The following is a 25,610-nucleotide window of genomic DNA, read 5'->3' as shown; positions in this document are numbered from 1 at the left end:
GCAACTAGCTTACATGAATTTTTCAAACATCTCTCCTCTAAAGAACAGAAACCCTACATAGAGTGCCTTAAGATTTGAATAAAAATTTGTGTTTTCCTTGCCCTTTGATATGTTATAGTAAAGCAACAAACTTGATGTAAATGTATATACTAGAGCTTAATTCTTTAGGAACCGTAACACCAACGCTTAAGCGCTATTAGTTACGTAATATGGCACACTAATCATTCGATGGGTCTTACTCCATAATATAATTTCATGATCCAAGCATTTGAACGGAGATATAATTGCTGACTGATGTCTAATAAACAGTTCATATTATAAAATCATATCATATGGGGCTCAAACAATTAACGTCATATTGACTCACTAATTAGTTAGCGCTTGAGCACTTATGCAATAAGTAGTAGCTTTTTAGCGTTGGAGTAATTTTATTTCTAATAAGAGTTTTTGATACGTGTGCTAGCACTTGGTATGTTGCCGATATTTCTTTGATGCTCTATTGATATTTGGAAAACTCAATCTACAACGTTGGTTCTCTCTGGTGCTTTGAAGCTAGCACTCCAAAGAATACGAAAATCAAACCCAAATTAGAGAACACAGACACATTTTTCCAAATTTCTGTGCATTCTTTCTGATCTAGTTACTGAGACAATTCAAAACGGAACTTTCCTTGTTCCATCTAAACAAAACTTTTTCTCAAAACTGTAAGGTACGTATGCATGGCTTTTAGTAGAGTAAATAATTGTCCTAAAACCAAACCTGTATGTCATGTGAATTGCCTCTCTCTCTCTCTCTCTCTCTCTCTCTCTCTCTCTCTCTCTCTCTCTCTCTCTCTCTCTCTCCTCTGCTAGTTTCTACTTGCAGGAGGAAGAAGAGATGAATTCTTTGGTGCCAATTTTACGTTCTTCACAAGTAACCACTATTGACGTTACTCAGCTGCACCATGAAAAATCACATACGAAGCCTCTTGTGGTCAAAAGTATTCACGATGCTTGTTTCAGGTACCAAACATGATAGAATTACATGTTAATTTCAGGTTGCTTTTTATTTATATTAATAAATAAATTTTATTATTGTTGTAACTCATGTATGTATCCTTGTACTTGTAGGTTATCAATCACGTACGGGATAAGCAACTGAAAATGCTCTTGGCTCATTGTCAAAATTCTTCGATTTGCCAATGGATTAGAAGAATATATTCTTGTCTGAAGATGTAAGAAAGCCAGCGAGATTTGTGACTAATTCGAGGGACATGATCAAGCTTTACGCCTACCCCGTTGAAGATTGGATTAGTTCATGGCCTCATAATCCCACAGATTTCAGGTATTTTGAAACTCTTTATTCAAGTTCTTATGTGTGTCACAAGAAGTTGATTTTGATCACGGGGCACATTTAATTTGGACTCTTCTGCTGCACCTTTTTTTTTTTTTTTTTTTTTTTTTGGGGAATTATAATTTTGGGGCCCTTAGTTTTTATCATTTTCAACTTATGTCCTCGCAATCCCAATTTGTTTGCAACTGGTTCCTTCGTATGCTAAAATAGGCCTTTGTAACTCAAATAACATAGACGATAACCCACCAATAATACAACGTTTATGTAAAATCTAATTTTGAAATTGGATGACAATGCGTCCAAGTAAGTTGATTTATGTACAAATCATGCCACTAGATCTTCATTTGGTAGCTGATCATTTTTCATCCCCTAATTTTATGCAAATGAATAATACCTCTCACTGCACATTTATGTTTGCACTCATGTTGTTGATGCTCAAAATGGCCCGGCCAATAGTGAGTCCAACTTAGGGATTAGGTATGCGGGGTCTTCAGCAGGGAAGAGAGCTGAGGCCCTTGGTGAAATATAGGTTGATGGGAAACCTGCAGAAGACAAAGTGGGAGAAGCAATCGTTAAGCTTCGGACACCGGTGTGGTGCCGGCCAAAGGCTCTCCGATGCCTAAGTCAGTTACAAGTAGTAAGTCTGGCAGAGTAACAGTAAAAGTGGGAGAATAGTTACCCTTTTTACCTGGGTACTGTTCCCTATTTATAGGGAGGTGAAAGTAGGAGGTTTGCACAAAGTTCCGATGTGGGACTTTGTGCAAGTCGTCGTGGTGGCGACACGTGTCCTGGAGATTAGGTTTGGCAGCTGAGAGCTTCGGTAGGTGTCTGGCACCTCGGAAGTGTGTCTTCCTTCGGCACAGGAGAAGGCGTGGCTGCCTTGGTGCTAGTCACTTTGGTGCTGGGTCTGCTCGGATCATTATGGTGTAAACAGTAGTCCCCCAAGTTCGCGGTCGAGAAGTAACTTCTGGGTTGGGAACTTGTGAGTTTTGTAATTGTAATTGTAAGAGGAGAGTTCAGGGACAGAGGGTATGGTAGAAGGCATTATAGAAAGTAGGATGATAGGGCGTGGGGCTGAGGGGGGTGAGCCATCAGTAGACTCTGGGTCGGCTGCATATAGGGAGATGCAGAGGAATTACGTAGAGTTAGAGGCTATAGCGAACCGGGTTCTAGCCTTGCCTCATACGCAAGAGGTGGGTTCGAGTAACCAGGCATCACCATCAGGGTCCGTGGGTATAGCTGGGGCTTCAATTTCAGAGGGAGTAGACATTCAGGTTGGTGTCCCATTGCCGAGGCGGAATACGCTTACAGAAGCAAAGTTGGCCCAGCTGCGGAAAGATTTTTGTGTGCCAGCCTATGTGGGCTTGAGGTTACCCACGGAGGCCGATGTAGTCAGATATCCCGCGGATGACTCCGTGATGATTTTCACGGATATGTATCGACACGGCCTCAGACTACCCTTTCATCCGTGGGGGCAGATGATGTTGGCTAAGTTGGGGTATGCGCCGGGGCAGTATAATCCCAACTTTTGGATTCTTCTTCATGGGGTGTACATTGCCTGGTGGTTGGCTGGGTTGGGGGAGCCAACGTTCGAGCAGTTCATGTACTTGTATTCTATTTCGAAGCAGCAGGGGAATTTTGGCTGGGTACAGGCGAATTGCCGAAAGGCGAGGGAGAGAGGCTATTTTATTGGGCACAAGCCAACTACACAAAAGTCCTGGAGGAACAGGTGGTGCATGGCTTATGGGAACTGGGAGAGTCCGCCAGGGAAGAGCGTTGTCCAACACATTCCTACCCACTTCCAGTCTATAGGTCCTCGGCCCCATTCCTTAAGACTGTTTGATGTTTGATAGTGTTTTGCTGTAGCTCTTGTTCTTGGTTCTCTATTTTGTCTGTGCCAGTATAAATGGCTAAGTAGTATCTAACCTTTGGTGCAGGTTCAGTGAAGTGGGGGCCTATCTCCAAGGAGCAGGAAGACGAGGTTGAGTGGGTGAGGGCGCAGCTGTCGGAGACCGAGCGCGAGTGCGAGAACCTAGTCACTCAGAAGAATTTGTTTGAGTCCGGACTCCTTCAAGGAAGTAAGTACCTGGGTCACATTCATGAGTTGTGTGCTGGGCCTTTTGTGGTTGGGACTAATGTAGTTGTTTTGTTTGTTTGGACAGTGGCTGGCATCATAAGGGGGAGCACGAAGGTGGCCGTAGACATTGATGAGGCCGAGATGCAGAAGCGGCTGAGGGAGTCTCGGGCCAAGAAAGCTGAGAAGAGTGCTGGAAAATGACCCAGGGATGATGATGAGGGTCGGGTCGCGGACGTGCTGGGGAAAAGGAAAGCCTTGGAGGAGGCTCATCAGCATGTGATGGGGTCAGGGCCGAGACTTCCGCCCTTTGATCTGCAGGCACCGCCGAAGCTACCCTTCGGCATGGAGGACGTGTTCGCTGAAGGGGTAGAGAAGGTAGACTTCGGCAGACTACGCCAGCAGAAGAAGGAGGTCAACCTGGCTATGCACCGGCAGGAGGTGCCTTTAGTGAACGTCTTCCTGGAAGGCGTGAAGAGCGACCCTGAGGCTCTGGCGAGGACTCCAGCTTCTTCTTTCATTGACCGGGCCCAAAAGACGATCCTCACCTCTGCCTATGTAAGTGTTTAGGCCCTTTTTGAATGTATTTGTGTTGGATTGTGTGTGTGTGGATTGACTAACATGGTTTTTGTTTTGCAGGCCTTTGGCGAGATGTACGTCAGCATGGCTAAGGCTGACAAGGAGATCCAGAGGCTGAAGAGGCGGGATGAGCTAGCCAAGAGCAAAATGGCGGAGGCGCAGGAGGCCATCCGAGAGAAGAACGCCTTGCTGGTTCAAAAGGCGGCCCTGGCCAAGGAGGTGGAGGAGCTGAAGAGATCGAAGGCCGAGGAGGTGGTTGCTGCCCGAGTCGAGGCGATTGAGTCCTTCCGATCCTCAGAGGAGCTGAAGAGCTATATCATGGACCGACTGGTTGATGAGCAGCTTCGCTGGGAAGATAGGTTGGTCAGGTTCAACCCCTCGGTGGAGATTAACTTTGACACCAGTGGCGAGCCTCCTGCTCAGACCCCTCCTGCTGATGCTAGCGCCCCGATACCAGAGGCTGAGCCGGCCACTGAGGATGCCCCGTCGACCGAGTCTTGAAGGCGTTGCCTTCGTTATGTGTTATAGTGACTTTGTACTTTAGTGATTGTGTTGGAACAGTTATTTTGTTTATGTATGAACACTTGTCCTTGCCTGGAGCCAGGGTGTTTTTATTTATGATATGAGACTTGTGTGATATCAATTGTGCTAGTAAAGTAATAGCCATGTGAATGCATGAAAATGAGCCGGAGTCAAGCGTTTCATTTAATAGGTGCCGAAAGGCAGAAGGTACAAGTGGTCTAGGGTCTAGATACCTTACTTCTACCTTACAGTAAATAATCAAGACCAAAGTATTGTCCTAGGGTCTAGATATGTTTACTTGTAATAGTACTTGAGGTGGTCAGCATTCCACGGGTGAGGCAGCGTCTTGCCTGTGGAATCACGAAGCTGATAAGTGCCGGGGCGACAGATTTTGATAATCTCATAAGGACCTTCCCATGTAGGGCCGAGGGTATCTTCGTTGGGATTTTTGGAAGCCAAGGAAACTTTGCGCATGACCCAGTCCCCCATTTTGAAAGCACGGGGCTTGACTCGGGAGTCGTAATATTTGGCGATCCGTTGTTTGTACGCGACATTACGCATGCTCGATTGGTCCCGGAGCTCGTCAATGAAGTCGAGGTTGAGGGCCAACTGCTCGTCATTGGCCGTGGCATCGTAAGTGGAGGTTCGGTATGTGGGCTGGCCAATCTCTACCGGAGCCACGGCCTCGGTTCCAAATGATAGGGAGAACGGCGTTTCACCCGTGGATGTGCGGAAGGTGGTGCGGTAGGACCAGAGTACTTCTGGGAGTAGTTCTGGCCAGCAGCCCTTGGCTTTGTCAAGTTTTGTCTTGAGGGTCTTCTTGATAATTTTGTTCACGGCTTCGACCTGGCCATTGGACTGAGGATGGGCTGGGGAGGCGAAACACAGACGAATCTTGAGGTTGGAACAAAATTGTTTGAATTTGGCGTTGTCAAATTGCCGGCCATTGTCGGTGACGATGGAATTGGGGATGCCGAAGCGACATACAATGTTTTGCCACACAAAGGATTCGATGCGAGCCGCAGTGATGGTGGCCAAGGCCTCAGCCTCAGCCCACTTGGTGAAGTAGTCTACGGCCACAACTGCATACTTGACTTGGCCCTTGCCCTCTGGCATAGGTCCAATGAGATCCAGTCCCCATTGGGCAAATGGCCAAGGGCTGACGATGGCAGTCAACGGTTCAGCCGGGAGTTGTGGAATGTTGGCGAATCGCTGACGCTTGTCGCATTTCTAGGTGAATTCCTGGGCGTCAGTGTGGAGCGATGGCCAGAAGTATCCTTGGCGGATTGCCTTATGGGCCAGCGAGCGTGCGCCCGAGTGGTTACCGCATATGCCTTCATGGATTTCTCGGAGGACATAGTGACCCTCCTCTGGAGTCAGGTATCGGAGGTAAGGAAGGCTGAAACCCCGCTTGTATAAGGAGCCGTTAATGATCAGGTAACGGGCAAAGCGATGGCGAACGCGTCGTGCTTCTGCCGGATTAGCCGGTAGTGTTTGGTTCTGTAAGAACTGGAGGATGGGGTCCATCCATGTAGGGTTGTGATCAATAGTGCAGATGAGTGGGGCTTGTGTGCTGGGCTGGGCCAAAAACTCGATGTGGATGTGGCGACCCATTCCTTGCTCCAAGGCTGATGCCAACCTGGCTAGTGCATCGGCATGGCTATTCTCGGAGCGCGGCACTTGCTTGATAGAGTGGGCGTGGAAGGTCGCCAGCAAGTGCCGAGCGTGCTGGAGGTAGGCCGTCATAGAGGCATCCTTAGCCGTGAAGTCCTGGTTGACCTGGTGGACCACGAGTTGTGAATCGCTGAATATCTGAATTTGCCTGGCGTCCATCTCTTTGGCTAATCGAAGACCAGCTAAGAGTGCTTCATATTCGGCCTCATTGTTGGAGGCTTGGAATTTGAAGCGGAGGGCGTACTCGAGGGCAACCTTGTCTGGGGAGATGAGAACGAGGCCGGCCCCACAGCCCTGGGCATTAGAAGAGCCGTCTACGAATAAGGTCCACAGGGGCTGGGTTAGGTCGAGATTGCCTTCGGTGGGGGTTTGGTCCTGGCTGGGAGGGGGATTGGGTTCGGTTATGGGCTGGATAGCTGCCGAAGCTTGAGGCTCCGTGAATTCGGATAAGAAGTCAGCAACGGCCTGTCCCCTTAGAGCCGGGCGGGGTTTGTAATGGATATCAAACTCGTCAAGTTCAATGGCCCACTTAACCAGCCTCCCAGAAGTTTCTGGCTTCTGCAACACCTGTCGGAGTGGTTGGTTGGTTAAGACATGGATGGTGTGAGCTTGGAAATATGGTCGGAGGCGTCTTGCCGAGACGACCAGGGCAAACGCCAATTTTTCGATGTCCGGGTACCGAACTTCGGCATCTTGCAATGCTTTACTAACATAATGCACTGGGTGTTCCGCGTTATCTTTTGATCGGATGAGCACAGAGCTAACAGCCGAAGCTGAGATGGAGAGATAAATCACGAGGATGTCTCCGTGCTCCGGGGTTGACAATAAAGGGGCCCGGCCCATATACTCCTTGAGCTCGCTGAAAGCCGTGTCGCATTCAGCAGTCCAGGTGATGTTTCTTTTGGTGCCTTTAAGGGCCTTGAAGAATGGGGCGCAGCGGTCAGTGGCTTTGGAGATAAATCTGGTCAGGGCTGCGACACGCCCTGTAAGGCTTTGGATATCTTTGACCGTCTTAGGTACCGTCATGTCTAAGATGGCCTGGATCTTTTCTGGATTGGCCTCAATACCCCTCTGGCTGATCATGAAGCCCAGGAATTTGCCAGAAGCCACCCCGAATGCACATTTGGTGGGGTTAAGCCTCATTTTGTACTGCTTTAGGATGGTGAACATGGCAGAGAGGTTAGGGATGTGTTGGTCAGCTGTGCGACTCTTGACTAGCATGTCATCGACATAGACCTCCATGGTATTGCCAATCAGTGGGGCAAAGAGCTGATTCACCAGACGCTGATAAGTAGCCCCGACGTTTTTGAGGCCAAAGGGCATCACCTTATAGCAGTAGAGGCCGCGGTCCGTAATGAAAGAGGTGTGGGCCTGATCTTCGGGGTGCATGAAGATCTGGTTGTAACCTGAATAAGCATCCATGAAGCTAAGGAGGGCGTGGCCGGCCGTGGCGTCGACTAGCTGGTCAATGCGGGGTAGCGGGAAGCTGTCCTTTGGGCAAGCCCGATTAAGGTTGGTGTAATCGACACACATGCGCCAGCCCTTTCTTGGCTTGCGAACCATCACGACATTAGCCAGCCATGTAGGATAGTCAACCTCCCTGATGAATCCGATGCTACTCAATCGATCCACCTCCGCCCTCATGGCCTCATAGCGCTCGGGATCATAAGCGCGACGCTTCTGTCGGACTGGTCTGACGGCAGGATTGACGCTAAGCCTATGGGATATGATGTCTGGGGATATGCCAGGCATGTCATTGTAGGACCATGTGAAGACTTCGGAGTTGAGGCGGAGGAAGGCGACCAGGTCAGAGCGAAGCTCTGGCGAGATGGAGGTGCCGATCCGGGATATCGTCATGGAGGGTAACCAGCTCCAGGTCCTCCATAGGTTCGGCCTGTGGTGCGATGGACTCCTCCCTCGGGTCCTCAGGTGGGTCGGTGCCAGCTTGAGGGGGGGCGGGCGCCATGGTTACCGCAAGGGCCTCACTCCTAGGTTGGCGATTGGTGGATTTTACTGCTGAAGCATAACAGCTTCGGGCCCCGAGTTGGTCGCCGCGCACCGTGCCTGGGCCATTGGGAGTGGGAAACTTCAACAGCAGCATATGCGTGGAAATAAAAGCCCTCATTTGGGCCAAGGCTGGGCGGCCGAGGATGACGTTGTAGGCTGTGGGGCAATCGACGATAAGGAAGGGGGTAGTGATCGTCGTCCGCTGAGGTGCGGCCCCAATTGAGATAGGGAGATGAATGCTGCCAATGGGCTGGACCACATCACCCGAGAAGCTCACAAGGGGTGTGATGCTTCGGTCGAGTAGGTGAGGCGGGACCTGGAGTTCGTTGAAGGCCTCGGCAAACATCACACTGACCGAGCTGCCAATGTCCACCAGGATACGCCCAACGTCGAAGTTAGAAATGTCAGCCCGGATAATGAGTGGGTCGTCATGGGGGAGGATAACACCACGCTCCTCCTCCTCGCAGAAGGTAATGGGGGCCCAGCCAGTCCTATGGGTCTTTGGCAAGCGTCCCTGCTCGGTGCTGAAGACCTGGTGCGCATAGGTGGAGCGGACATAATGTTTGATGGAGTTGTTGGAGGTGCCAGCCAGGGTAGGACCTCCGCTGATGGTGGAGATCATGTTGATTTATCGTTGGTGAGGGTTAGGCGAGGCTGGTATGTTGCGCACATAGTTGTCCAGCTTACCCTCCCGGATGAGCCCTTCAATTATGTTGCGCAACGCAACACAAGACTCGGTGTCATGGCCGCTGAATTGATGAAAGCGGCAGAAGACCCCCGTGTTTGGCATAGGCTTGTTGGATGGTCTCCGGGGGGGTGGCTTGGGGATGATGGGGGCTTCACGCACCAGGACGTTCTCATAGGTAGTATTGAGGGTCGTAAAAACCTCAAACCTGGGCCTGGGTGTGAATGGAAGTGGGGCCCGATCAGCTGTCTTGGGAGGGTTGCTTCCACTAGAGTGGTGGTGGTTGCCATGTCTGCCACGTTTGTTATTACCGAAGGGATGCTGGTAGCTATCCTTCTGCTTATGTTGTTGGTTGTCCTGGGCACTCGGGGCAGGGGTAGAATGCTGAGGTGGGGCTGGGGCGGTTGCTGAAGCAGGTGGAGGGTCGGCGAAAGTGTTGCGCGCCAGGTTGGCTGGGCCACGCTTGGAATTGAAGTATTCAGCCTTAGCATGGACCGCCGCCTGCTTCATCAGCTCTGCATATGTGTTCCAACTGTTGCTATGAACCAGGTGGCGGAAGTTGGACTCGCGGAAGCCGCTCTTAAAAGCGCCGAAGGCAGCGCGATCGTCAGTGTCTGGGCAGCGGGAGTATTCATGACTGAACCGAGCTACATATTCCCGAAGGGGTTCGTCCTCAGCCTGCTTAAGCATATACAAGTCGTCGGCAGAGTATAGGCGATCAGTCTGGATCATAAAATGGTCCAGGAACGTCTGCTTGAGACTATCGAAGGAGTTGATGGTGCGGGGGTGGAGCCTGTACAACCAATTCAGGGCCGCGCCGCTGAGGGTGGAAGGGAAAAGGAGGCACATGCCTTCATCAGTGAGGCCTTTGCACCCAAGGGCAGACTGGAAGGAGTGGATGTGGGTGAGAGGGTCCTCCGTGCCAGTGTAGAAAGCGATGCGGAGTGGCTGGATATCTTTCTCCTGGTGGTAGTGGAGGATGCGTTCGGTAAAGGGCCCTGGTCGTGGTTTTGCCCAGAGGGGTTGATGGCTGCGATGTTGTTCGCTTTCCAGCGCCGGACCTTTTCGAAGAGAAGCCTCATGGCCGGGTCGGCATGAGGAAGAGTTTCAGGTGCCAAAGGCCTGGGGGCGGGGCAGACAGGGACTGGGGATTGTTCCCAATTTTCTAGCGCCTCGGTGTGGTAATTTGGCCAGGTCTCTGAATTATAAAATTCCCAAGTATCCGAGTCCCCGACACCTTCCTCGTTGGGTATGCGGACGGGGGCTGGTGAGGGGCCCAGTTGTGTCACCCGTGGGTCTTCGAGGTTGACAAGGATAGGGATCGGCCTTGGCTGACGGTCCGAGAGGCGATCCCTGCAATCTTGGTAGATCCTGACTGGTTCATGGGGCCGGTCCCTCGGTGGGGGAACGCAAAGGGGTCGTGACTGGGTTATCTCCGGATGAAGGTGGTCTTTACCCTTGCGGAGCCTAGCTTGGGCCGAGGCACTGTGGCTGGAATGTACTAGCTGGTTCGGCTGAATAAGCCCAACGTTCTGGGTGAGGTCTTGCTGGGCATCCTGGGTGTGAGTCCTTTCTCAGTTCCGCTTTAAAGCACGGTAGTCATGTTCTAGCTCAACGTTCCTGCAATGAAGGTGCTCGTATTTTTCCGACATTTTAGTGACACTATCGCGGAGGTGCTCCACTTCTGCCTGGAGAGTGGCATCTTCCGAAGATTTCCTTCTAGAAGTACCATCGCGGGGGGTATGATGCTGGGTATCGTGGCTATCCTCGGTCGGCATAGCAGAGTGTGGGGTGAAGAAGAGGCGACGGGGCCTGATGGGTGAAGGAGCCAGCTGGGCTGATAGAGAAAGAGGGGATTCAAGTGTCAGATTCCCACAGACGGCGCCAAACTGTTGATGCTCAAAATGGCCCGGCCAATAGTGAGTCCAACTTAGGGATTAGGTATGCGGGGTCTTCAGCAGGGAAGAGAGCTGAGGCCCTTGGTGAAATATAGGTTGATGGGAAACCTGCAGAAGACAAAGTGAGAGAAGCAATCGTTAAGCTTCGGACACCGGTGTGGTGCCGGCCCAAGGCTCTCCGATGCCTAAGTCAATTACAAGTAGTAAGTCTGGCAGAGTAACAGTAAAAGTGGGAGAATAGTTATCCTTTTTACCTGGGTACTGTTCCCTATTTATAGGGAGGTGAAAGTAGGAGGTTTGCACAAAGTTCCGATGTGGGACTTTGTGCAAGTCGTCGTGGTGGCGACACGTGTCCTGAAGATTAGGTTTGGCAGCTGGGATCTTCGGTAGGTGTCTGGCACCTCGGAAGTGTGTCTTCCTTCGGCACAGGAGAAGGCGTGGCTGCCTTGGTGCTAGTCACTTTGGTGCTGGGTCTGCTCGGTTCATTATGGTGTAAACACATGTAATAATGGCTTACAATCAAACTAGTTCAAATACTCCCTCTTAACCTCCTTCGGAGAAATGATTTTTTTTTATATACCATATTTTTCTATAATTTTATATTATTTTATTAATATGTTAATCCATAATAACGATTTTATCCCTTGATTTCACGGAACAATTGACAGACTTTGACAATTTGGCCGTTTTGATACCAAATGAAGAGTTGAAGGACTATTGAAATGAAAATTTTAGTTGGTAAATTAGATCAATTCCTAAAACAGCAGTGGAAGCTAAAAAAATAAAACATAAATAAATAAATAAAACAATTAGAAAAAGAAAAAGAACCAATTATATATATTTACTTAATATCCTTCAATTATATATATCTATATAATATATATTCTAATAGGTACAATGCCATAGAAAGAAAAAAAAGTATGTTAATTAGATGATATTATGTACGTTAACATTTTCATGCCTACATTATTACATCATATGACTCATAGGAGCAAATAATAGATAAATTATTACTCATAAAAGATAATAGGTAGATTATTAAAATAATAGGTAAATTACTGTCATGAAATAGGTACATTATTATTTAAAAATAATAATAGGTAGATTATTATTCATGAAAAACCAGGTACAATAAAACTTTAATAAATAAAATTCAAAATCCAAAATCCATTTTTTTTTAAATAAATGAAATCCCCTGCGGTACTTTTTTTTTAATCAACCCTGAGGTACTTTTATTGAACCAAAAAACGGTTGGCAAACTGTCACATTCAGTTGGTGAGCTACCTGGCGCCTCAATGGCAAGAGTTCAAAACCCGTTGGAAGCACTTTGTGATCAGGGACAAGCCAAACCCCAAGCGGGGATTAATCTTACCCTTCAAGTTGGGGGCACCTCATGGTATTTACCAAAAAAAAAAAGATGGAACAAAATTTCAAAAAGGCAAGCAAATAAGGAAAACTAAGCCTTTCCGGCCAACTCATTGTTGACTATATCTATTAATGAATTTTAATATTAAAAAAAATGGATAATTAATTGCATACAAAAATTCGGAAGAAAATCACCACAATAAATTGGGGAACCAAAAATTAAAACACCAACCCATTGAATTGTAAATAGGGGTATTTTGGGAATCAAAAAATTATAATAAATTAGATATTGAGCTTAATAAGATAACTTGATAAGTTGGATCCCAGTCATGGGTTTTTACTTATAAAAATTGGGTATTATTTATAGGAACGAAAAGTGAAGGGTTGTAGATAAGACAAATTGAATTTAAAGGGTATAAGCCAAATTTACTATTTACTATTTATTCATCATATTCAAATTTGAGGCATACAAAGTGAAGACTGGGTATTATTAGACCATGAACTCGGTACTTCATAGTTTGTTTTGTTTTTTTTTTTTTTTGTTTTTTTTTTTTTGGAGAGAGTTCCTTCATATAGTTAATTATAATTTAAAGTAACTAAGGAAATTAATTTGATGTTTTTGTTAGAGGAAACTTGGGAAATTATGCAGCGGAGGTGAGGAGATTAAGCAATGAAATAATGGGAGCCATTGTGGAGAGCTTAGCTCTAAGTCCAACTTACTTGAGGAACAAGCTTGAGCAAGGAGTGGACGTAATAATAGCCAACAAATACCCACAATCTTCCCCATCAAGCAATATGCTCGGACTTTCATCACATACAGACCACAGTTTCATCACCATCCTTCTTGAAAACATGTCAGGCCTTGAGATCATGGATTTCACAGACGACAATGCTTGGAAGTCTGTCCCAGCAACCGATGGTGCCCTTAAAGTCCTGGTAGGGAATCATCTTGAAGTTCTCAGCAATGAGTTGTACAATAGTGTTTTCCACACTACAAAAAAAAGTGACAACAATTATCATTTTATCACCAATTTTTGTGACTGCTGTGGGGCTAAGAGCACTTCCAGTAGTTTGCTCTTTGCCATGGTAGGGGGGGCTAGGGCAGTTACTATTCACGTGAATAGTGGCTGCCCTTGCAAAAAGCAATGTGTGTTTCCAGCAGTTGTCATGACAAAGGACAAATACTATTCATTTTTTTATTTTTTTCACAAATTTGTTTACCTAAACAATTAATTTGGATAATATTTTCGGATATGATTTTTGGGTTCCTACGTGTCAATACTATTCATATCTCATAATCATATAAAATTTTCGGATAAGATTTTCGATTTCAAATTTCATATAAATTTCAAAATTCAAAATTCAGATAAATTTCAAATTTCAAATTTCAAATTTCAAATTTCAAATTTCAGATACATTTCAAATTTCAAATTTCAGATAAATTTCAAATTTCAAATAAGATTTTCACCCTCTAAAATTGCGCCACGTGTCATCTCTATATGCCTAAATTTTTCTATAAAACCAAAGGCTCAGCTCATACCTCTCACACCAGATCTTCTCTATATTTTCATTTTTCAGATTTTAGAATTCATACTCCATTCTCAATGGTAGACATGAACGAGGTCTTGGAGAGGCAAGAGCGAGAAACTACAGAAAGAAGGCGTAGATGAGTTGCAGGCAAAAGGGCGTAGAAAGACCTAGATTAGCAACTTGTCATGGCAGTGGCTTTGCTTGATGAAAAAAACCAGAGCCGCCATGGTTCACAAGAAGATCGTGGCCCGAATGTGGACAGACATAGACATTCTTGGGGTATTTTCTTGCGTGATATAGAATGCAACCTCATTTGTTCAATAAAGTCATGCATGATATTTCCAATTATGATGAATACTTTGTTCAAAAGAAAAATGCTGCTGGAAATTTGGAACTTCTTCTTGAACGGAAGTTCACAGCTGTTATATGAATGTTGGCATATGGGTCATCTGCTGATCAGGTGGATGAGATTGTCCTGATGGGGAAGTTCACTACTTTGGAGAGCTTGGTGAGATTTTGTGATGCAGTCGAAACTCTATACACTAGGGACTACCTGCGCAGACCTACGCCCAGGGACCTAAAACGGCTTCTACAAAAAACCGTTAGTTTTTTTGCATTACCCAGTAGCACCATACCACATTTGTGCTTGCATAATCTATATATAAAATAAAAAATAAAAAAAATTTGGAAATGCAAGAAACTTAAAAAAATATTGGCAATGCAACAAATATAAATAAAATAATGGAAATGCAATAAATTTTAACAATTTATTGAAAATGCAAGAAATATTAACAAAATATAGAAATTGCAAGAAATATTGAAATAAATATTGAAAATACAAGAAATATTAACAAAATATAGAAATTGCAAGAAATATTTAAATAAAAATTAACAGGACATTAAAATTAATAAACGAAAATTACAAATAATTTACTTCATTACTAAGATTTTCCCCGTTTCTATGGTTGTCCATCGCTTTTGCCAAGGCATCTTTCCATTTCGCCAACTCTTTATTGAGAATTTTTCACCTACTAGATAATGCTATTTCAGTACCGGTTAAACCCGATCTTTCACAAAATTCGTTATGAATTTTTTTCCACATATGACAGAATTTCATCTCATTGTCCGAGACGGGACAATGACTAATTTGGACCCAACACTCACACAACAAAACATCTTCCATCATGCTCCATGCCCCTCCGGTTTCGATAGAAGAAGCCATAATATGATATAGAAAAATAAAACTTGAAAGTGAAAATAATAGTGAGTAGAAAGCAAATAATAGTTGAAGGAGAAGAAAATGTATGAGGATTTGGTGTTAAAAATGAAGAGTATTGGTTGATATTTATAGCAGAAAAAAAAAAATTCATTAATTTTTTTTTTTTTTTAAAATTCAATTTTTTTTTCTTTTTTTTTATTGCACAAAAATTGGCTGCCGTTGGATTGGAGGAAAAAAAATTTATCAGAGAGCCCAGACGCTGACACGTGGAAGCTAGCCATTGGTGGCTACTGTATAGCGCGTGCAATTTTTTTTAACGGTGGGGCGTGCAACGCACGCGCCAACTTTAAAAAAATTTTGAACACCACAACTGACGTCATTGCAAAACTGGGGCTAGCCCAGTCTGCTGGGTGCCACCATATGCTCAGGCCATTTTTTGTTCTGGAAACGAGATTTTGGGCCAAACCAACACACCCCCCACACACCCCCCCCGGCCCTCCTCTTGGTTGCACTGCTGGAAGTGCTGATATTAAAGGCTTTAATCACCTTTTTTTGACTTTTTTGGTGACTAAAAAGGCTTTCAATCACCTTTTTTGCTTTTTTTAGTGACTAAAGCCTTTAGTAACTCCCACAACAGGTACCAAAATTGATGACAAAACGGTAATTGTTGCCACTTTTTTTATAGTGCCAAGCCCTCTAATGAGTAGGGCTTCTGTAGGTAGCTTTCTTAGCCTAGCCATGGAAGATATGGTGGAGCCTGCCACAGAGCTTGTTGATGAAGATCATCCAGAAAGATACAGCGCAAGTAGCTTGGATGAATATATGAAGTTTCTCTCCTTCAAAGAGGAAAAATCCTACATAGAGAGCCTTAAGATCTGAAAAATTATTTTTGTGTTTCCTGGAACGTTAACATTGTTATGTATTGAAGTTATGTTAAGATGGTTCTTGCATGCATATATCGGTCCTTTCTTTCCTTATAGGGTTCACTTTTTAGGTCTAAATATGATATATTAATATTACTGATTATACACATATTATAATTTAGGTGGACTAGTTCGGCACAATGTCACCAAAGACACCTGGTTATCATCAATGGCGGATGCAGGATTGTGACCTCATATGGTCATAGGGTCATAGTGTAAAAGTCTCCAAATTTTTAAAGAAAAAATTAACACTAAAAATGATTATGTAGGAGTCCTACTCACTTGAATTTATGAGAGGTGGTAGCGCCGTGGCGGCAAGGGGGTGGTTTGCGCCGGTCTGGAGGTTAAGGATTAAGGTTTGAGAGAGGAGAGGGAAAATGTGGAAGAAATTGGGTTTTTGGGATTTGGAGGCTGTTGGAGTCGAGTAAGGATGATGGTTCTTCCTTTTTTTCCTTTTCTTTTAACCTGGCTTAAAACGACACCGTTTTGAAGCCAGGTAATTTATAAATAAATAAAAAAACACACCTAGACCAAAACAGCGTCGTTTTGGCCAGGCATTTTTTTTATTAAAAAAACAAAAAAAAAAAAAAGACAGTCTCGCCTGCGCTACACAGGGCAGCAGAACAAGGTCCCTCTCGCTCATTTAGTCGAATAGTTGGTGTGCGGGCCGCCTTAGGGTCGCACTCCAGCAAGCATTGGGTAGCATGAGAACTTCACCCCTTTTTTTCCAACTGGCATGGGGTCGGCTAACCCCATTTGTCCCTCAATACTCCATTATTAGAAGCCCTTAGGCTTATACCTATAAAAAAAAACTAGGCAACCTTATTCCTTTTTATAGCTGCTTTATGCTTCAATATAAAAAGCCTTTACGATTTGTTAAAACATGACAGTTTTATCTCATCATGGTCACCTTGTAAACGATGGCACATTATGATTCTTGAAGATTCCCACTGACAGTTTAGGGAGAGGGTCGGAAATCGTTGTGTTTATTTATACAAGTACTTGAAGCATTACAACTTGGTTTATTTGTTGAAATGCCCCATAAGTTTTTCAAATAGTCTCAGTTTGTCCTCTAATATTTTAAATGACTCAATCTCCTCTTTGAACTTCCATTATGTGACCAAGGTTACCCCATTCTGTTAGTTTTCAGATAAAAACAATTAAATCAGTTGAAGTGACATGGTTATTTTGGTAACTTTAACTATTAAAAATTAAAAGATTCAAATTAAAAATTAAAAAAAATGCTTGAAATTATTTAAAATAGGAATAAATAAAAATAAAGATAAAAATGTCCTTTTTTTTATTATCCCTAATCATCAACTCCCACCACCTTCTCCCTTATCTCAACCAGCCCCACTGCCCAACCAACCCACACCTAGAAAAAACCCACCCCAACTTCTCCCTTTCTCTCTCTCTCTCTCTCTCTCTCTCTCTCTCTCTCTCTCTCTCTCTCTCTCTCTCTCTCTCTTGTCAACCTCCTCCCCTCAATTGTCAAAAGGCTCAAAACTCACAAATAAAATCACTAATTGACTTCAGATTTCGCATATGTGGCAGTCCTTATCTCCCTTGGTGGGAGCCAAAGAAGGAGAGAGACATCGGGTGAATTGTTAGTTAGGGTTTGATGATGTCGAAGAGACTGGATGTCACATCCAAGGATCGACTCCGCCGCAGCACGATATTGTCTGATTTGGGCCCCCCTATCCGCCCTCACGGTTTTGTTTCTAGGAACTCACGAGCAACTTCTCATTAGGTCACCCATCCTAGGATTGCTCTAGCCCCAACTCTCTTAACTTCGGAGTTCTCATGGAATCCTAAGTCAGTGAGCTCCCAAAAGACCTCATGCTAAAAGGAGGTGGGCATGTACATATAAGGGCACATCACCTCTTCTCCATTGGTCGATGTGGGATATTACAATCCACCCCCCTTAGGGACCCGACTCCCTCGTCGGCACACTCTCACCACACGGCAGAGTGGCTCTGATACCAAATTGTCACATCCCGCGATCTGCTCCGCCGTAACACAATATTGTTCGCTTTTGACCCCCCCTCTCTGCCCTCACGATTTTGTTTCTGAGAACTCACGAGCAACTTCCCAGTAGGTCACCCATCATGGGATTGCTCTAGCCCCAACTCACTTAACTTCGGAGTTCCCATGGAATCCGAAGCCAGTGAGCTCCCAAAATGCCTCGTGCTAGATGGAGGTGGGCATATACATATAAGACACATCACCCCCTCTCTGTTGGTCGATGTGGGATGTTACAGTGGAGAGCTGATTTTTTGGCACAGAGAGAGAGAGAGAGAGAGAGAGAGAGAGAGAGAGAGAGAGAGAGAGAGGAGGAAGGTTGCTAAGTTTTTTGGGTATCTTTATTTTGACAGAGGAATGGGGATGGGAAAGGTGGTTGCTGGGGTTGGTTGAGATTAGGGAGAAAGTGGTGGGGGTTGATGATTGAGGGAGAAAAAAGGAGATATTTTTATCTTAACTCTATTTTAAATAATTTCAAGCATTTTTTATATTTATTTTGAATTTTAAATAGTCAAATTTATCAAAATACCCGTGCCAAGTCAGTTGATTTAACGGTTTGATCTGAAAACTAACGGAATGGAGCAACCTTGGTCACGTAATAGAAGTTCAGGGGGGAAATTGAGTCATTTGAAATGTCAGAGGGCAAACTGAGACTTTTGAAAACCACAGGAGGCATGTCAACAAATAAGCCTTACAAATTGTCTTTAAATACCTCATCACAAGTATGTTTTGGGCCTATGTTCTGCTACACCATGACATGAAATATGTATAGATACATATATACACATTATTGTGCCTATATTTGATGATCTGTAATCATCATCTTGTAAATTTTTTATTTTTTTAACTCGTACAAAGACTTGATTCTCATAAACATGTTGAATCCCAACAGCATCTTCAAACCAAAATCAACAAACACATTCACCTACCAACTGTCAATTGTATGAAGAAATATGTACATGTATAATAAGTGTACAACCATTAACACAAATATAAATGCTAAACCCAACATGTGCTAGGGAATCCGTACGTAGCACTGCCCATTACACATTTGTCATTAACTTGTAGGGCAGCCTTTGTCATTTTGCCTTGAATGACATAGCCAAAACGTGAGGAGCTAGACCACCTTGGAGAGGGTAGTTTGCCCTCCTATAATCCCTTTTTTAGGCTCAATTAATAGTTGTTTTAATTGATCGCGCTATATGAACGGTGCATTTATTAGAAAACGAAAAATTGTATCAACTAACCATATATTTATGTGATGACGGTGAAGCATATCCACCACCTGCGCGTCTAACTCAGCTGCATAAAAAGTCATACATTTCCCAAGTTGAATGCATTGAGAATGCATGACTTGTTCATTCTTAAAATACTTATGCAATTCTTTCCATTAATTGTGAAACAAGGAACTTTGTCTTTTTAAATATCTAACGCATTATTAATTACGCTACCGCAATCATACGTATTATTATTTCTCTTGATTTAGAATGGTTTATATTCACGGTTTCGAAAAGTTTAGAGGGAGTGGAGGCTACCTTATTCCAAGACTAGGGTATACCAAAACCTCTTTGAAAACTTATAAAGGAGATCTTAGTCCTAAAATGGTTTATATTCAGAATTTATAGCATCACATGATGACAGACTGTTTGACGAAAAAGAGAGCATTTATGATAAAAAGCAATAAGCATATTTTGTAATTTATATATATATATATATATATATATGAGAGTAGTAACTCCATTCCCTTTTGTGCAAGATGGCAATGTCCAAAAGTGAGCTTATCCCAGAAATACACATGGAATCTGTGCAGACTGTGACACCGTTGAGAATAACGGAGCCACGACAAGCACGCCAAGTGTTGACGGCAGACCCTATCGGTTCGGGAATATTCAGGCATTGCCTGCACATCCTTCTTTACCACGCAAAGGCAAGCCAAGATGATGCTCGTTGGTTTCATGTTGGATGGCTCAAGGAGTCACTAGCAAGGGCCTTGTTGGAGCAACCAATATTTGCTGGTCGGTTTCGAGAAGGAGATGAATTGATGGAGATTGTGTCAAATGACAGTGGCATTAGACTTCTTGAGACAAGGATCCCAGCTTCCTTGTCTGAGTTTCTTGATTTCAGGGCCAGCAGAGGCAGAAAGGATGCAGAAGCTGAGCTTGTGTTTTGGAAAGATATTGATGAACAAAATCCTCAGTACTCTCCACTTGTTTATGTTCAGGTAATTAATTAATTAAGAAATCATACGTAGGAGCTTGGTGTTGAATTTATGGATCAAGCTCTTTTATTTATTTATTTATAATACTTTTGTGTTTCTTAGGTGACCAATTTCCAGTGTGGAGGATGCTCAATAGGAATTAGCTGCAGCCTTCTTCTGGCAGACATTTTGTTGAAGGAAAACTTCATCAAGAAATGGGCTGACATCCACAACAATATGCTTTCAAAAGATGATCTACCTGCAGCACCAATGTATTATTTCCCTAACACTAAAAAATGTACTGATAGCTCCCCCACTAGCATATTTAGCTCTAATACTAGCAAAAAATCTAGCCAAACTACGATTTTCACTATCCCGGGGGAGCATGTGAATTCGGAGAATGATTATGCATTGCAATTTTGTGTTGAAGAAGCAGAGCGCAAGTTTGGTACCAAAATGACTCCCAAGTGGTCCTTGTTTTTGAAGACCAAGTCCTGCAATTCAATCAAGGTTGAGAACTTTCCAAAAGATGGACTTATTAAGCCGAAATCAGGCCTTCAGAGTCAAATTGCAGCAGCAATCTGGGATGATTTCGGCGCAAATGACATCGAATTTCGCAAAGGGAATAAGCCTGCTCTTGTTTCATATTGGATCGGATTCGTTTCCGGTGGACTTGTCATGGCAATGCCATCAGCTGATCAAAAGGGTTGCCCTGATGAAGTGAAAGTGATTGTCACAGTTCCTTATCAGGATGAATTCTAGCAGTCTTCAAAATCACAGTTTCTGGTAAATTTGTGTGTCTATCTAAGAAATGTATCTCTATTTAATTTGATCCATCAAAATTCATGTATAATTTAGTGCAGTAAGATTCAAAGATATAAAAAGTGCATGTGTTTTTTATGGTAAATCAGAAACAAAATTGAGCTGCATCCTAAATGATATTTTAACAAGCAAATTGGTCCTTTTGTACTTGCTAAGTTGTTGGGTAGTGGGGTAAGAAAATTAATCTTATGCGTGTGTCTGTGACCAGTCACATTTGATGAATCAATGAGCAAAGTAATTAAAAGGGCAGCTTTCTATTGACAGAGTAAAACTTGGTTGCAACGGGAGGATAGCATTGGTTTGCTATGTCCGGACAATAATATTATGCCACGTAGAAGTGTTATCACGTATGTAGTGCTATCTCCGTTTCATGGAAATCTTTCTCCTATTAAAGTTAATTCAATAATGGGCCATGGTTATTTAATTATTGAGCCATGCCTGAAAATGCTCCCAATTGAGCAACTTTGCATTTAGTAACAGAGAGAGCTCTTTAACTATCTCACAGAAAACTAGTGGAGCAAAGTATGCCATGGTTCTCTCTTTCGTCAGCATATCATCTTAACTCTTCACTCTCAGAATTCCACAATGCTTACTCAAAAAATTGGGCAAATTGCTTACCAGAAAAATAAATAAATATTGGGAAAAAGCCCAAATTATGACTTGAGCTGATGGTGACCTATATCCAAGCATCATCTTGAATTTGAAAATACGAAAATATCAACAAAAGCAGTAACAAAATATGTTCCAGAAAAAAGAAAAAATAATAATTGACAAAAAGAAATAAAATCAATTGTGTACACTCAGTAAAAAAGAGCGATGAATTCATAACGCCTTTTTCAAAGACAGATGGAGATATAATGGGATAAAATTTGATGTGAAGTTTCTCAATATGCATGGGACGTGCACTAAATCTCTGTGGGTGAGTCAATTTTTGATATCAAGCATTGAAGTGTGGAGAGAGGGGACGTTAAACGTACAACTTCACTCTCAATAATTGTGATCTCTATATCTACACCATGTGAGGCAATGTTTGCTTGCTCTTTAGTCCTCACAAGTTCACAACCACAAAGCTAAACCCTCGTCAAGTGTACTATCAAAAACGTGTTAAGCATACTCTTCACAGAATTCGGTACCTCTCTGGCGTGAGAGTTAATGTCTTCAATGCTAAAGCGCTTATTGTTGAACCATTGACTCCAATTTCTATATATGGCCTCTTGAGCATCGAAGACAAATAAGGTGTTGTGTCACTATCGGTATCCCTATTTAGTATCTCATTTTTAATTTCTTATTGACACAACACAAAAGTTGGTTCCCTATCATGTGCGGAAATACTCCAAGATCTTATTGTTGATAGACTATGCGACGGCACACACAGAAACCCTTTTGAGAATAAAACACACACGCACCGAAGAGAGAAAGCAAACACACAAGAACACAAAGATTTATAAAAATTTGACCTTGTGTTTATGTCTTCTTGGTAATCGACTCAAGAAATTCACTAACATCTAAGAACAATTTTGGTTACAACTCATAAGAGATATTTTTCAAAATATGATGATGTTGTAAAAAGTGACCGGTCATTTTTGGCACAATGTTTCATATTTGCTCTCTATGCAAAGCAACTAGTCATCGGAAAAAATGATCGGTCCCTTCGTGTCTTGGGTGCGATTTTGAAGTGCCTTTTGAGTGTTTAGATGTGTCTCTTGATACCTAGGTGTTTGAATTAGATATATGAATGTTAGAAACACTTCATATACATATTTCAAAAATAAAAACACAGAAGAGATGTGTTCTCATTGAAGTGGTACCTCTTGATAAAGAGGTGCAATCCAAGAGTTACATGGATTTCTGAATTTGAATAACACCAATTCATAAAAGACACAAACCTTTCTATAAATGGAGGAGGGTTCTCTGCCAAAGGGATATACAATTCAACCAATACTCTTCTCCATCTATTTCTCTAAAAGCAAACCATCTAGAAGTTATATCCTACAATATTAACTCCTAGATATTCTTGAGCATCCTTGTATCCACATATATAGGCTAAGGCTTCATTGTATCCAAATAGCTTATTTACTCAACCCCTTTGCACACAAGTTGTGGGGTCAAATAATGTCTGAAAGACAATGTATTTATACGTGCCTTGAAGCATCTTTCATCCTACCATAGCCATATCCATACAACTAGATATCCAACACAATTTAAACCTCCCCTTACATATCCCAAGAACCCTAGCTCTCTTTTCTCTCACCATTTGCTCAAACTCTTTGATGCTCTAGAAAACACCATTAAATTCCGTCTTGAATTCCCTTGTGTCTCTCTCTTCTTATTAACCTAGCCCTGAAATTCCTATTTATAATGCATAGGACTTTTGCTGCAAGTTAACTAGGAAATAGTAAACCAAAACCCTATTAAATTAGGCTAGAAAACCTCAAAAATAATAGGAAAACCAAGTCAAACACGCCAAAACGTCGAAATCACGTGCGGCACTACTCATATGGCGATTGGTCATCGGGATTGGGCGACCGATCGCATGGAGTTGAAGAGACGACCTGAGCTCTCGGTATAAAGCCACCGGTCGCCTGTCCAATGATGACCAGTCACTGGCACTCTGCTGCTCATTTCTTAGACTTATTCTTCTCATCCCCCTACTCATTTTGCAGCCTTTGGTTCCTTCTCCCTCATCATCCTAGACAATTCCGCTTCCAATGGTCCTTTGATCCACACTTGAAACACCCTTCATTGTTCTCAAATCTAGAATTTCCACCATTGTTTGACTTGTCCCCATGCTTGCTTGAATGACCCCGCCCTCCGGTCCTCACCATAAGGCCTTTACCTTGAGAGCTATCTCCAGAATGTTGAACTATCATGTCATGCGTTAGGATGTCTTGCATCGATCACGTCTTTATACTTCAAAGTTCCCTTGCTGAACATAAGCGTCATGCGGAAGTGCTTATAAGATAGAGGCAGAAATGTCAAAAATATCACGGCCTTATCTTCTAACTTATAAACCTCATCCATTCTTTGCAAATTTGCAATACACCTATTAAAGGTGCTGACATGCTCCATTAGACTTGCGCCTTCCTCCATCTTTAAAGAGTGAAGCTCTTCCTTCAAGAAGAGCTTGTTGGACAATGATTTTGACTCAAACATCTCTTCAAGTTTCTCCTATGTCTACTTCGCGTTGTCTTCCATCGCATTACACAACACTTCATTAGTGAGGTGTTGTTCGATAGACCCTTTAGCAAGCTCATCTAGGTTGTCCCACTCCACATCCGTCATGGTGTCCTGCTTCTTTTCTTTGCCTACCAAGACTACACAGAAACCTGCTTCTTAAGTACATACTTCATCCTCCTTTGCCAAAGAGTAAAGTTCTCTTTGTCGGTGAACGATTTCAACTTGACCTTTACACTCGACATCGGTTGTGGTGTCTTCTTGTTGCTTGTCATTGTCAACACACCGCCGCTCTTAAAATTGTAAGAGCACTTGGGCATAAACCAATACCCGCTGCCAAACTAGGCTCATATACCACTTGTTGTGCAGAAACACTCCATGATCTTGTCGTTGATGTACTATGCAACATCACACACACAAACCCCTTTGTGAATAAAACACATACACACACCGAATAGAGAAAGCAAACACACAAGAACACAAAAATTTATATAGGTTCGGCCTTGTGCCTACGTCCTTTTGGTGATCCACCTAGAAATTCACTAGTACGTAAGAACAATTTTGGTTACAACTTAAAACCCCTTAGCTCTCACAAGAACCCTATGGGAGCTTTTTTTCTTCCAGCAGCTACAAATGGGCTGGGCTGCAGTAAAGAGCAAAATGGATGAAATTTCCCCCTTGTGTCTGAGTTCAAAGATCATACCCCAAAATATTTCAAAAGGATAGTAAAGTATTAGGAAACACCTTGGTTACCTTCACCAACAAAAATAATGGCTGCTTACAGATAAATTCTTAGTGCTTACAGGTAGAATCTTAGCTTGGCATGAGAGGCTTGTGGCATGAGAGCAAAGTTGTCATGAGTTTAGCACTGAAGACAAAATTAAGTGTTCCTAGGGGAAAGACGGGGTATTAAGGTAGGAGAGAAAGGATTTTGCAGAGAGGTTTGGTTGAGCATAAGGAAAAAGAGAGAAAATGGTGGCTTGAGTGTTTTTCCGATAGCTTGACAAAGACTCTGTCAAGTGATAGAACAGCTTGCCAAAAGGGAAAACTAAGGGAAAAGGATGGGCTGAGCACAAAATTGATGGGTTTTGGGAGTAAGAGAGGAAGCTTGCTCTCTGATGTAGTTGATGCTTGTTGGGTAGAAGATGCCTCTTTTATAGCCGCTGGAAGCTGACATTTTCCAAGAAACCCTAATGGTTTCTATCCCATTTTGCCAAGTCTTTCCCTTCCTTTCTCCCCTCACCCCTTCAATCATCCTATTTTGGTGAAATCTACTCTACTCCTTTGCACAAAATCAGGGATTTTGGGAGCTCAAGGTCCCTTTCCCGTAGCTGCCCTAGTGAAGAATTCCTATTTTCAGTCATCCATCTTCCTCTCTTTTCTTCCCTCTTTCCATGGTCAGGTCTGATGAGGGAAAGAATTGGGTATGTATGCTGGTTCAAAGGGTGATTTGCTCAAGTATCCCTTGATTTTTTGGATATTTTTGCTTGAAACGTGTTCCCTTCCATGTGCTGGAGATTCCAGCAGCCAGCAAATGTGAGTGGCTTTTGGCTTTTGTCATGGTTTTGTCTCCAGCCATGTGCTGGA

The 25,610-nt window shown here is 43.4% G+C and overlaps 1 protein-coding gene and 1 pseudogene across 1 annotated transcript; both read left to right on the top strand.

Annotated features, from left to right (window-relative positions):
* Positions 1–15,764, top strand: part of LOC18777054 — a 30,298-nt pseudogene extending 14,534 nt beyond the window's left edge.
* On the top strand, positions 19,576–20,982 carry LOC18776666 (anthranilate N-benzoyltransferase protein 3). The gene is made up of 2 exons (XM_007210169.2): positions 19,576–20,051; positions 20,151–20,982. The coding sequence occupies exons 1-2, from the start codon at positions 19,587–19,589 to the stop codon at positions 20,787–20,789; spliced, it is 1,104 nt and encodes a 367-aa protein (XP_007210231.1). The 5' UTR covers positions 19,576–19,586; the 3' UTR covers positions 20,790–20,982.

Source organism: Prunus persica, chromosome G5, assembly GCF_000346465.2.
Source record: "Prunus persica cultivar Lovell chromosome G5, Prunus_persica_NCBIv2, whole genome shotgun sequence".
NCBI classification, from domain to species: Eukaryota; Viridiplantae; Streptophyta; class Magnoliopsida; order Rosales; family Rosaceae; genus Prunus; species Prunus persica.
Note: the sequence above shows the minus strand (reverse complement) of the source record. Positions and strands in the feature narration are given on the sequence as shown.

Coding starts and splice junctions, on each gene's coding strand:
- LOC18776666 (XM_007210169.2), top strand. CDS start 19,587: ATGGCAATGTCCAAAAGTGAGCTTATCCCAGAAATACACATGGAATCT. Junction 20,052..20,150: donor CTCCACTTGTTTATGTTCAG/GTAATTAATTAA, acceptor TGTGTTTCTTAG/GTGACCAATTTCCAGTGTGG.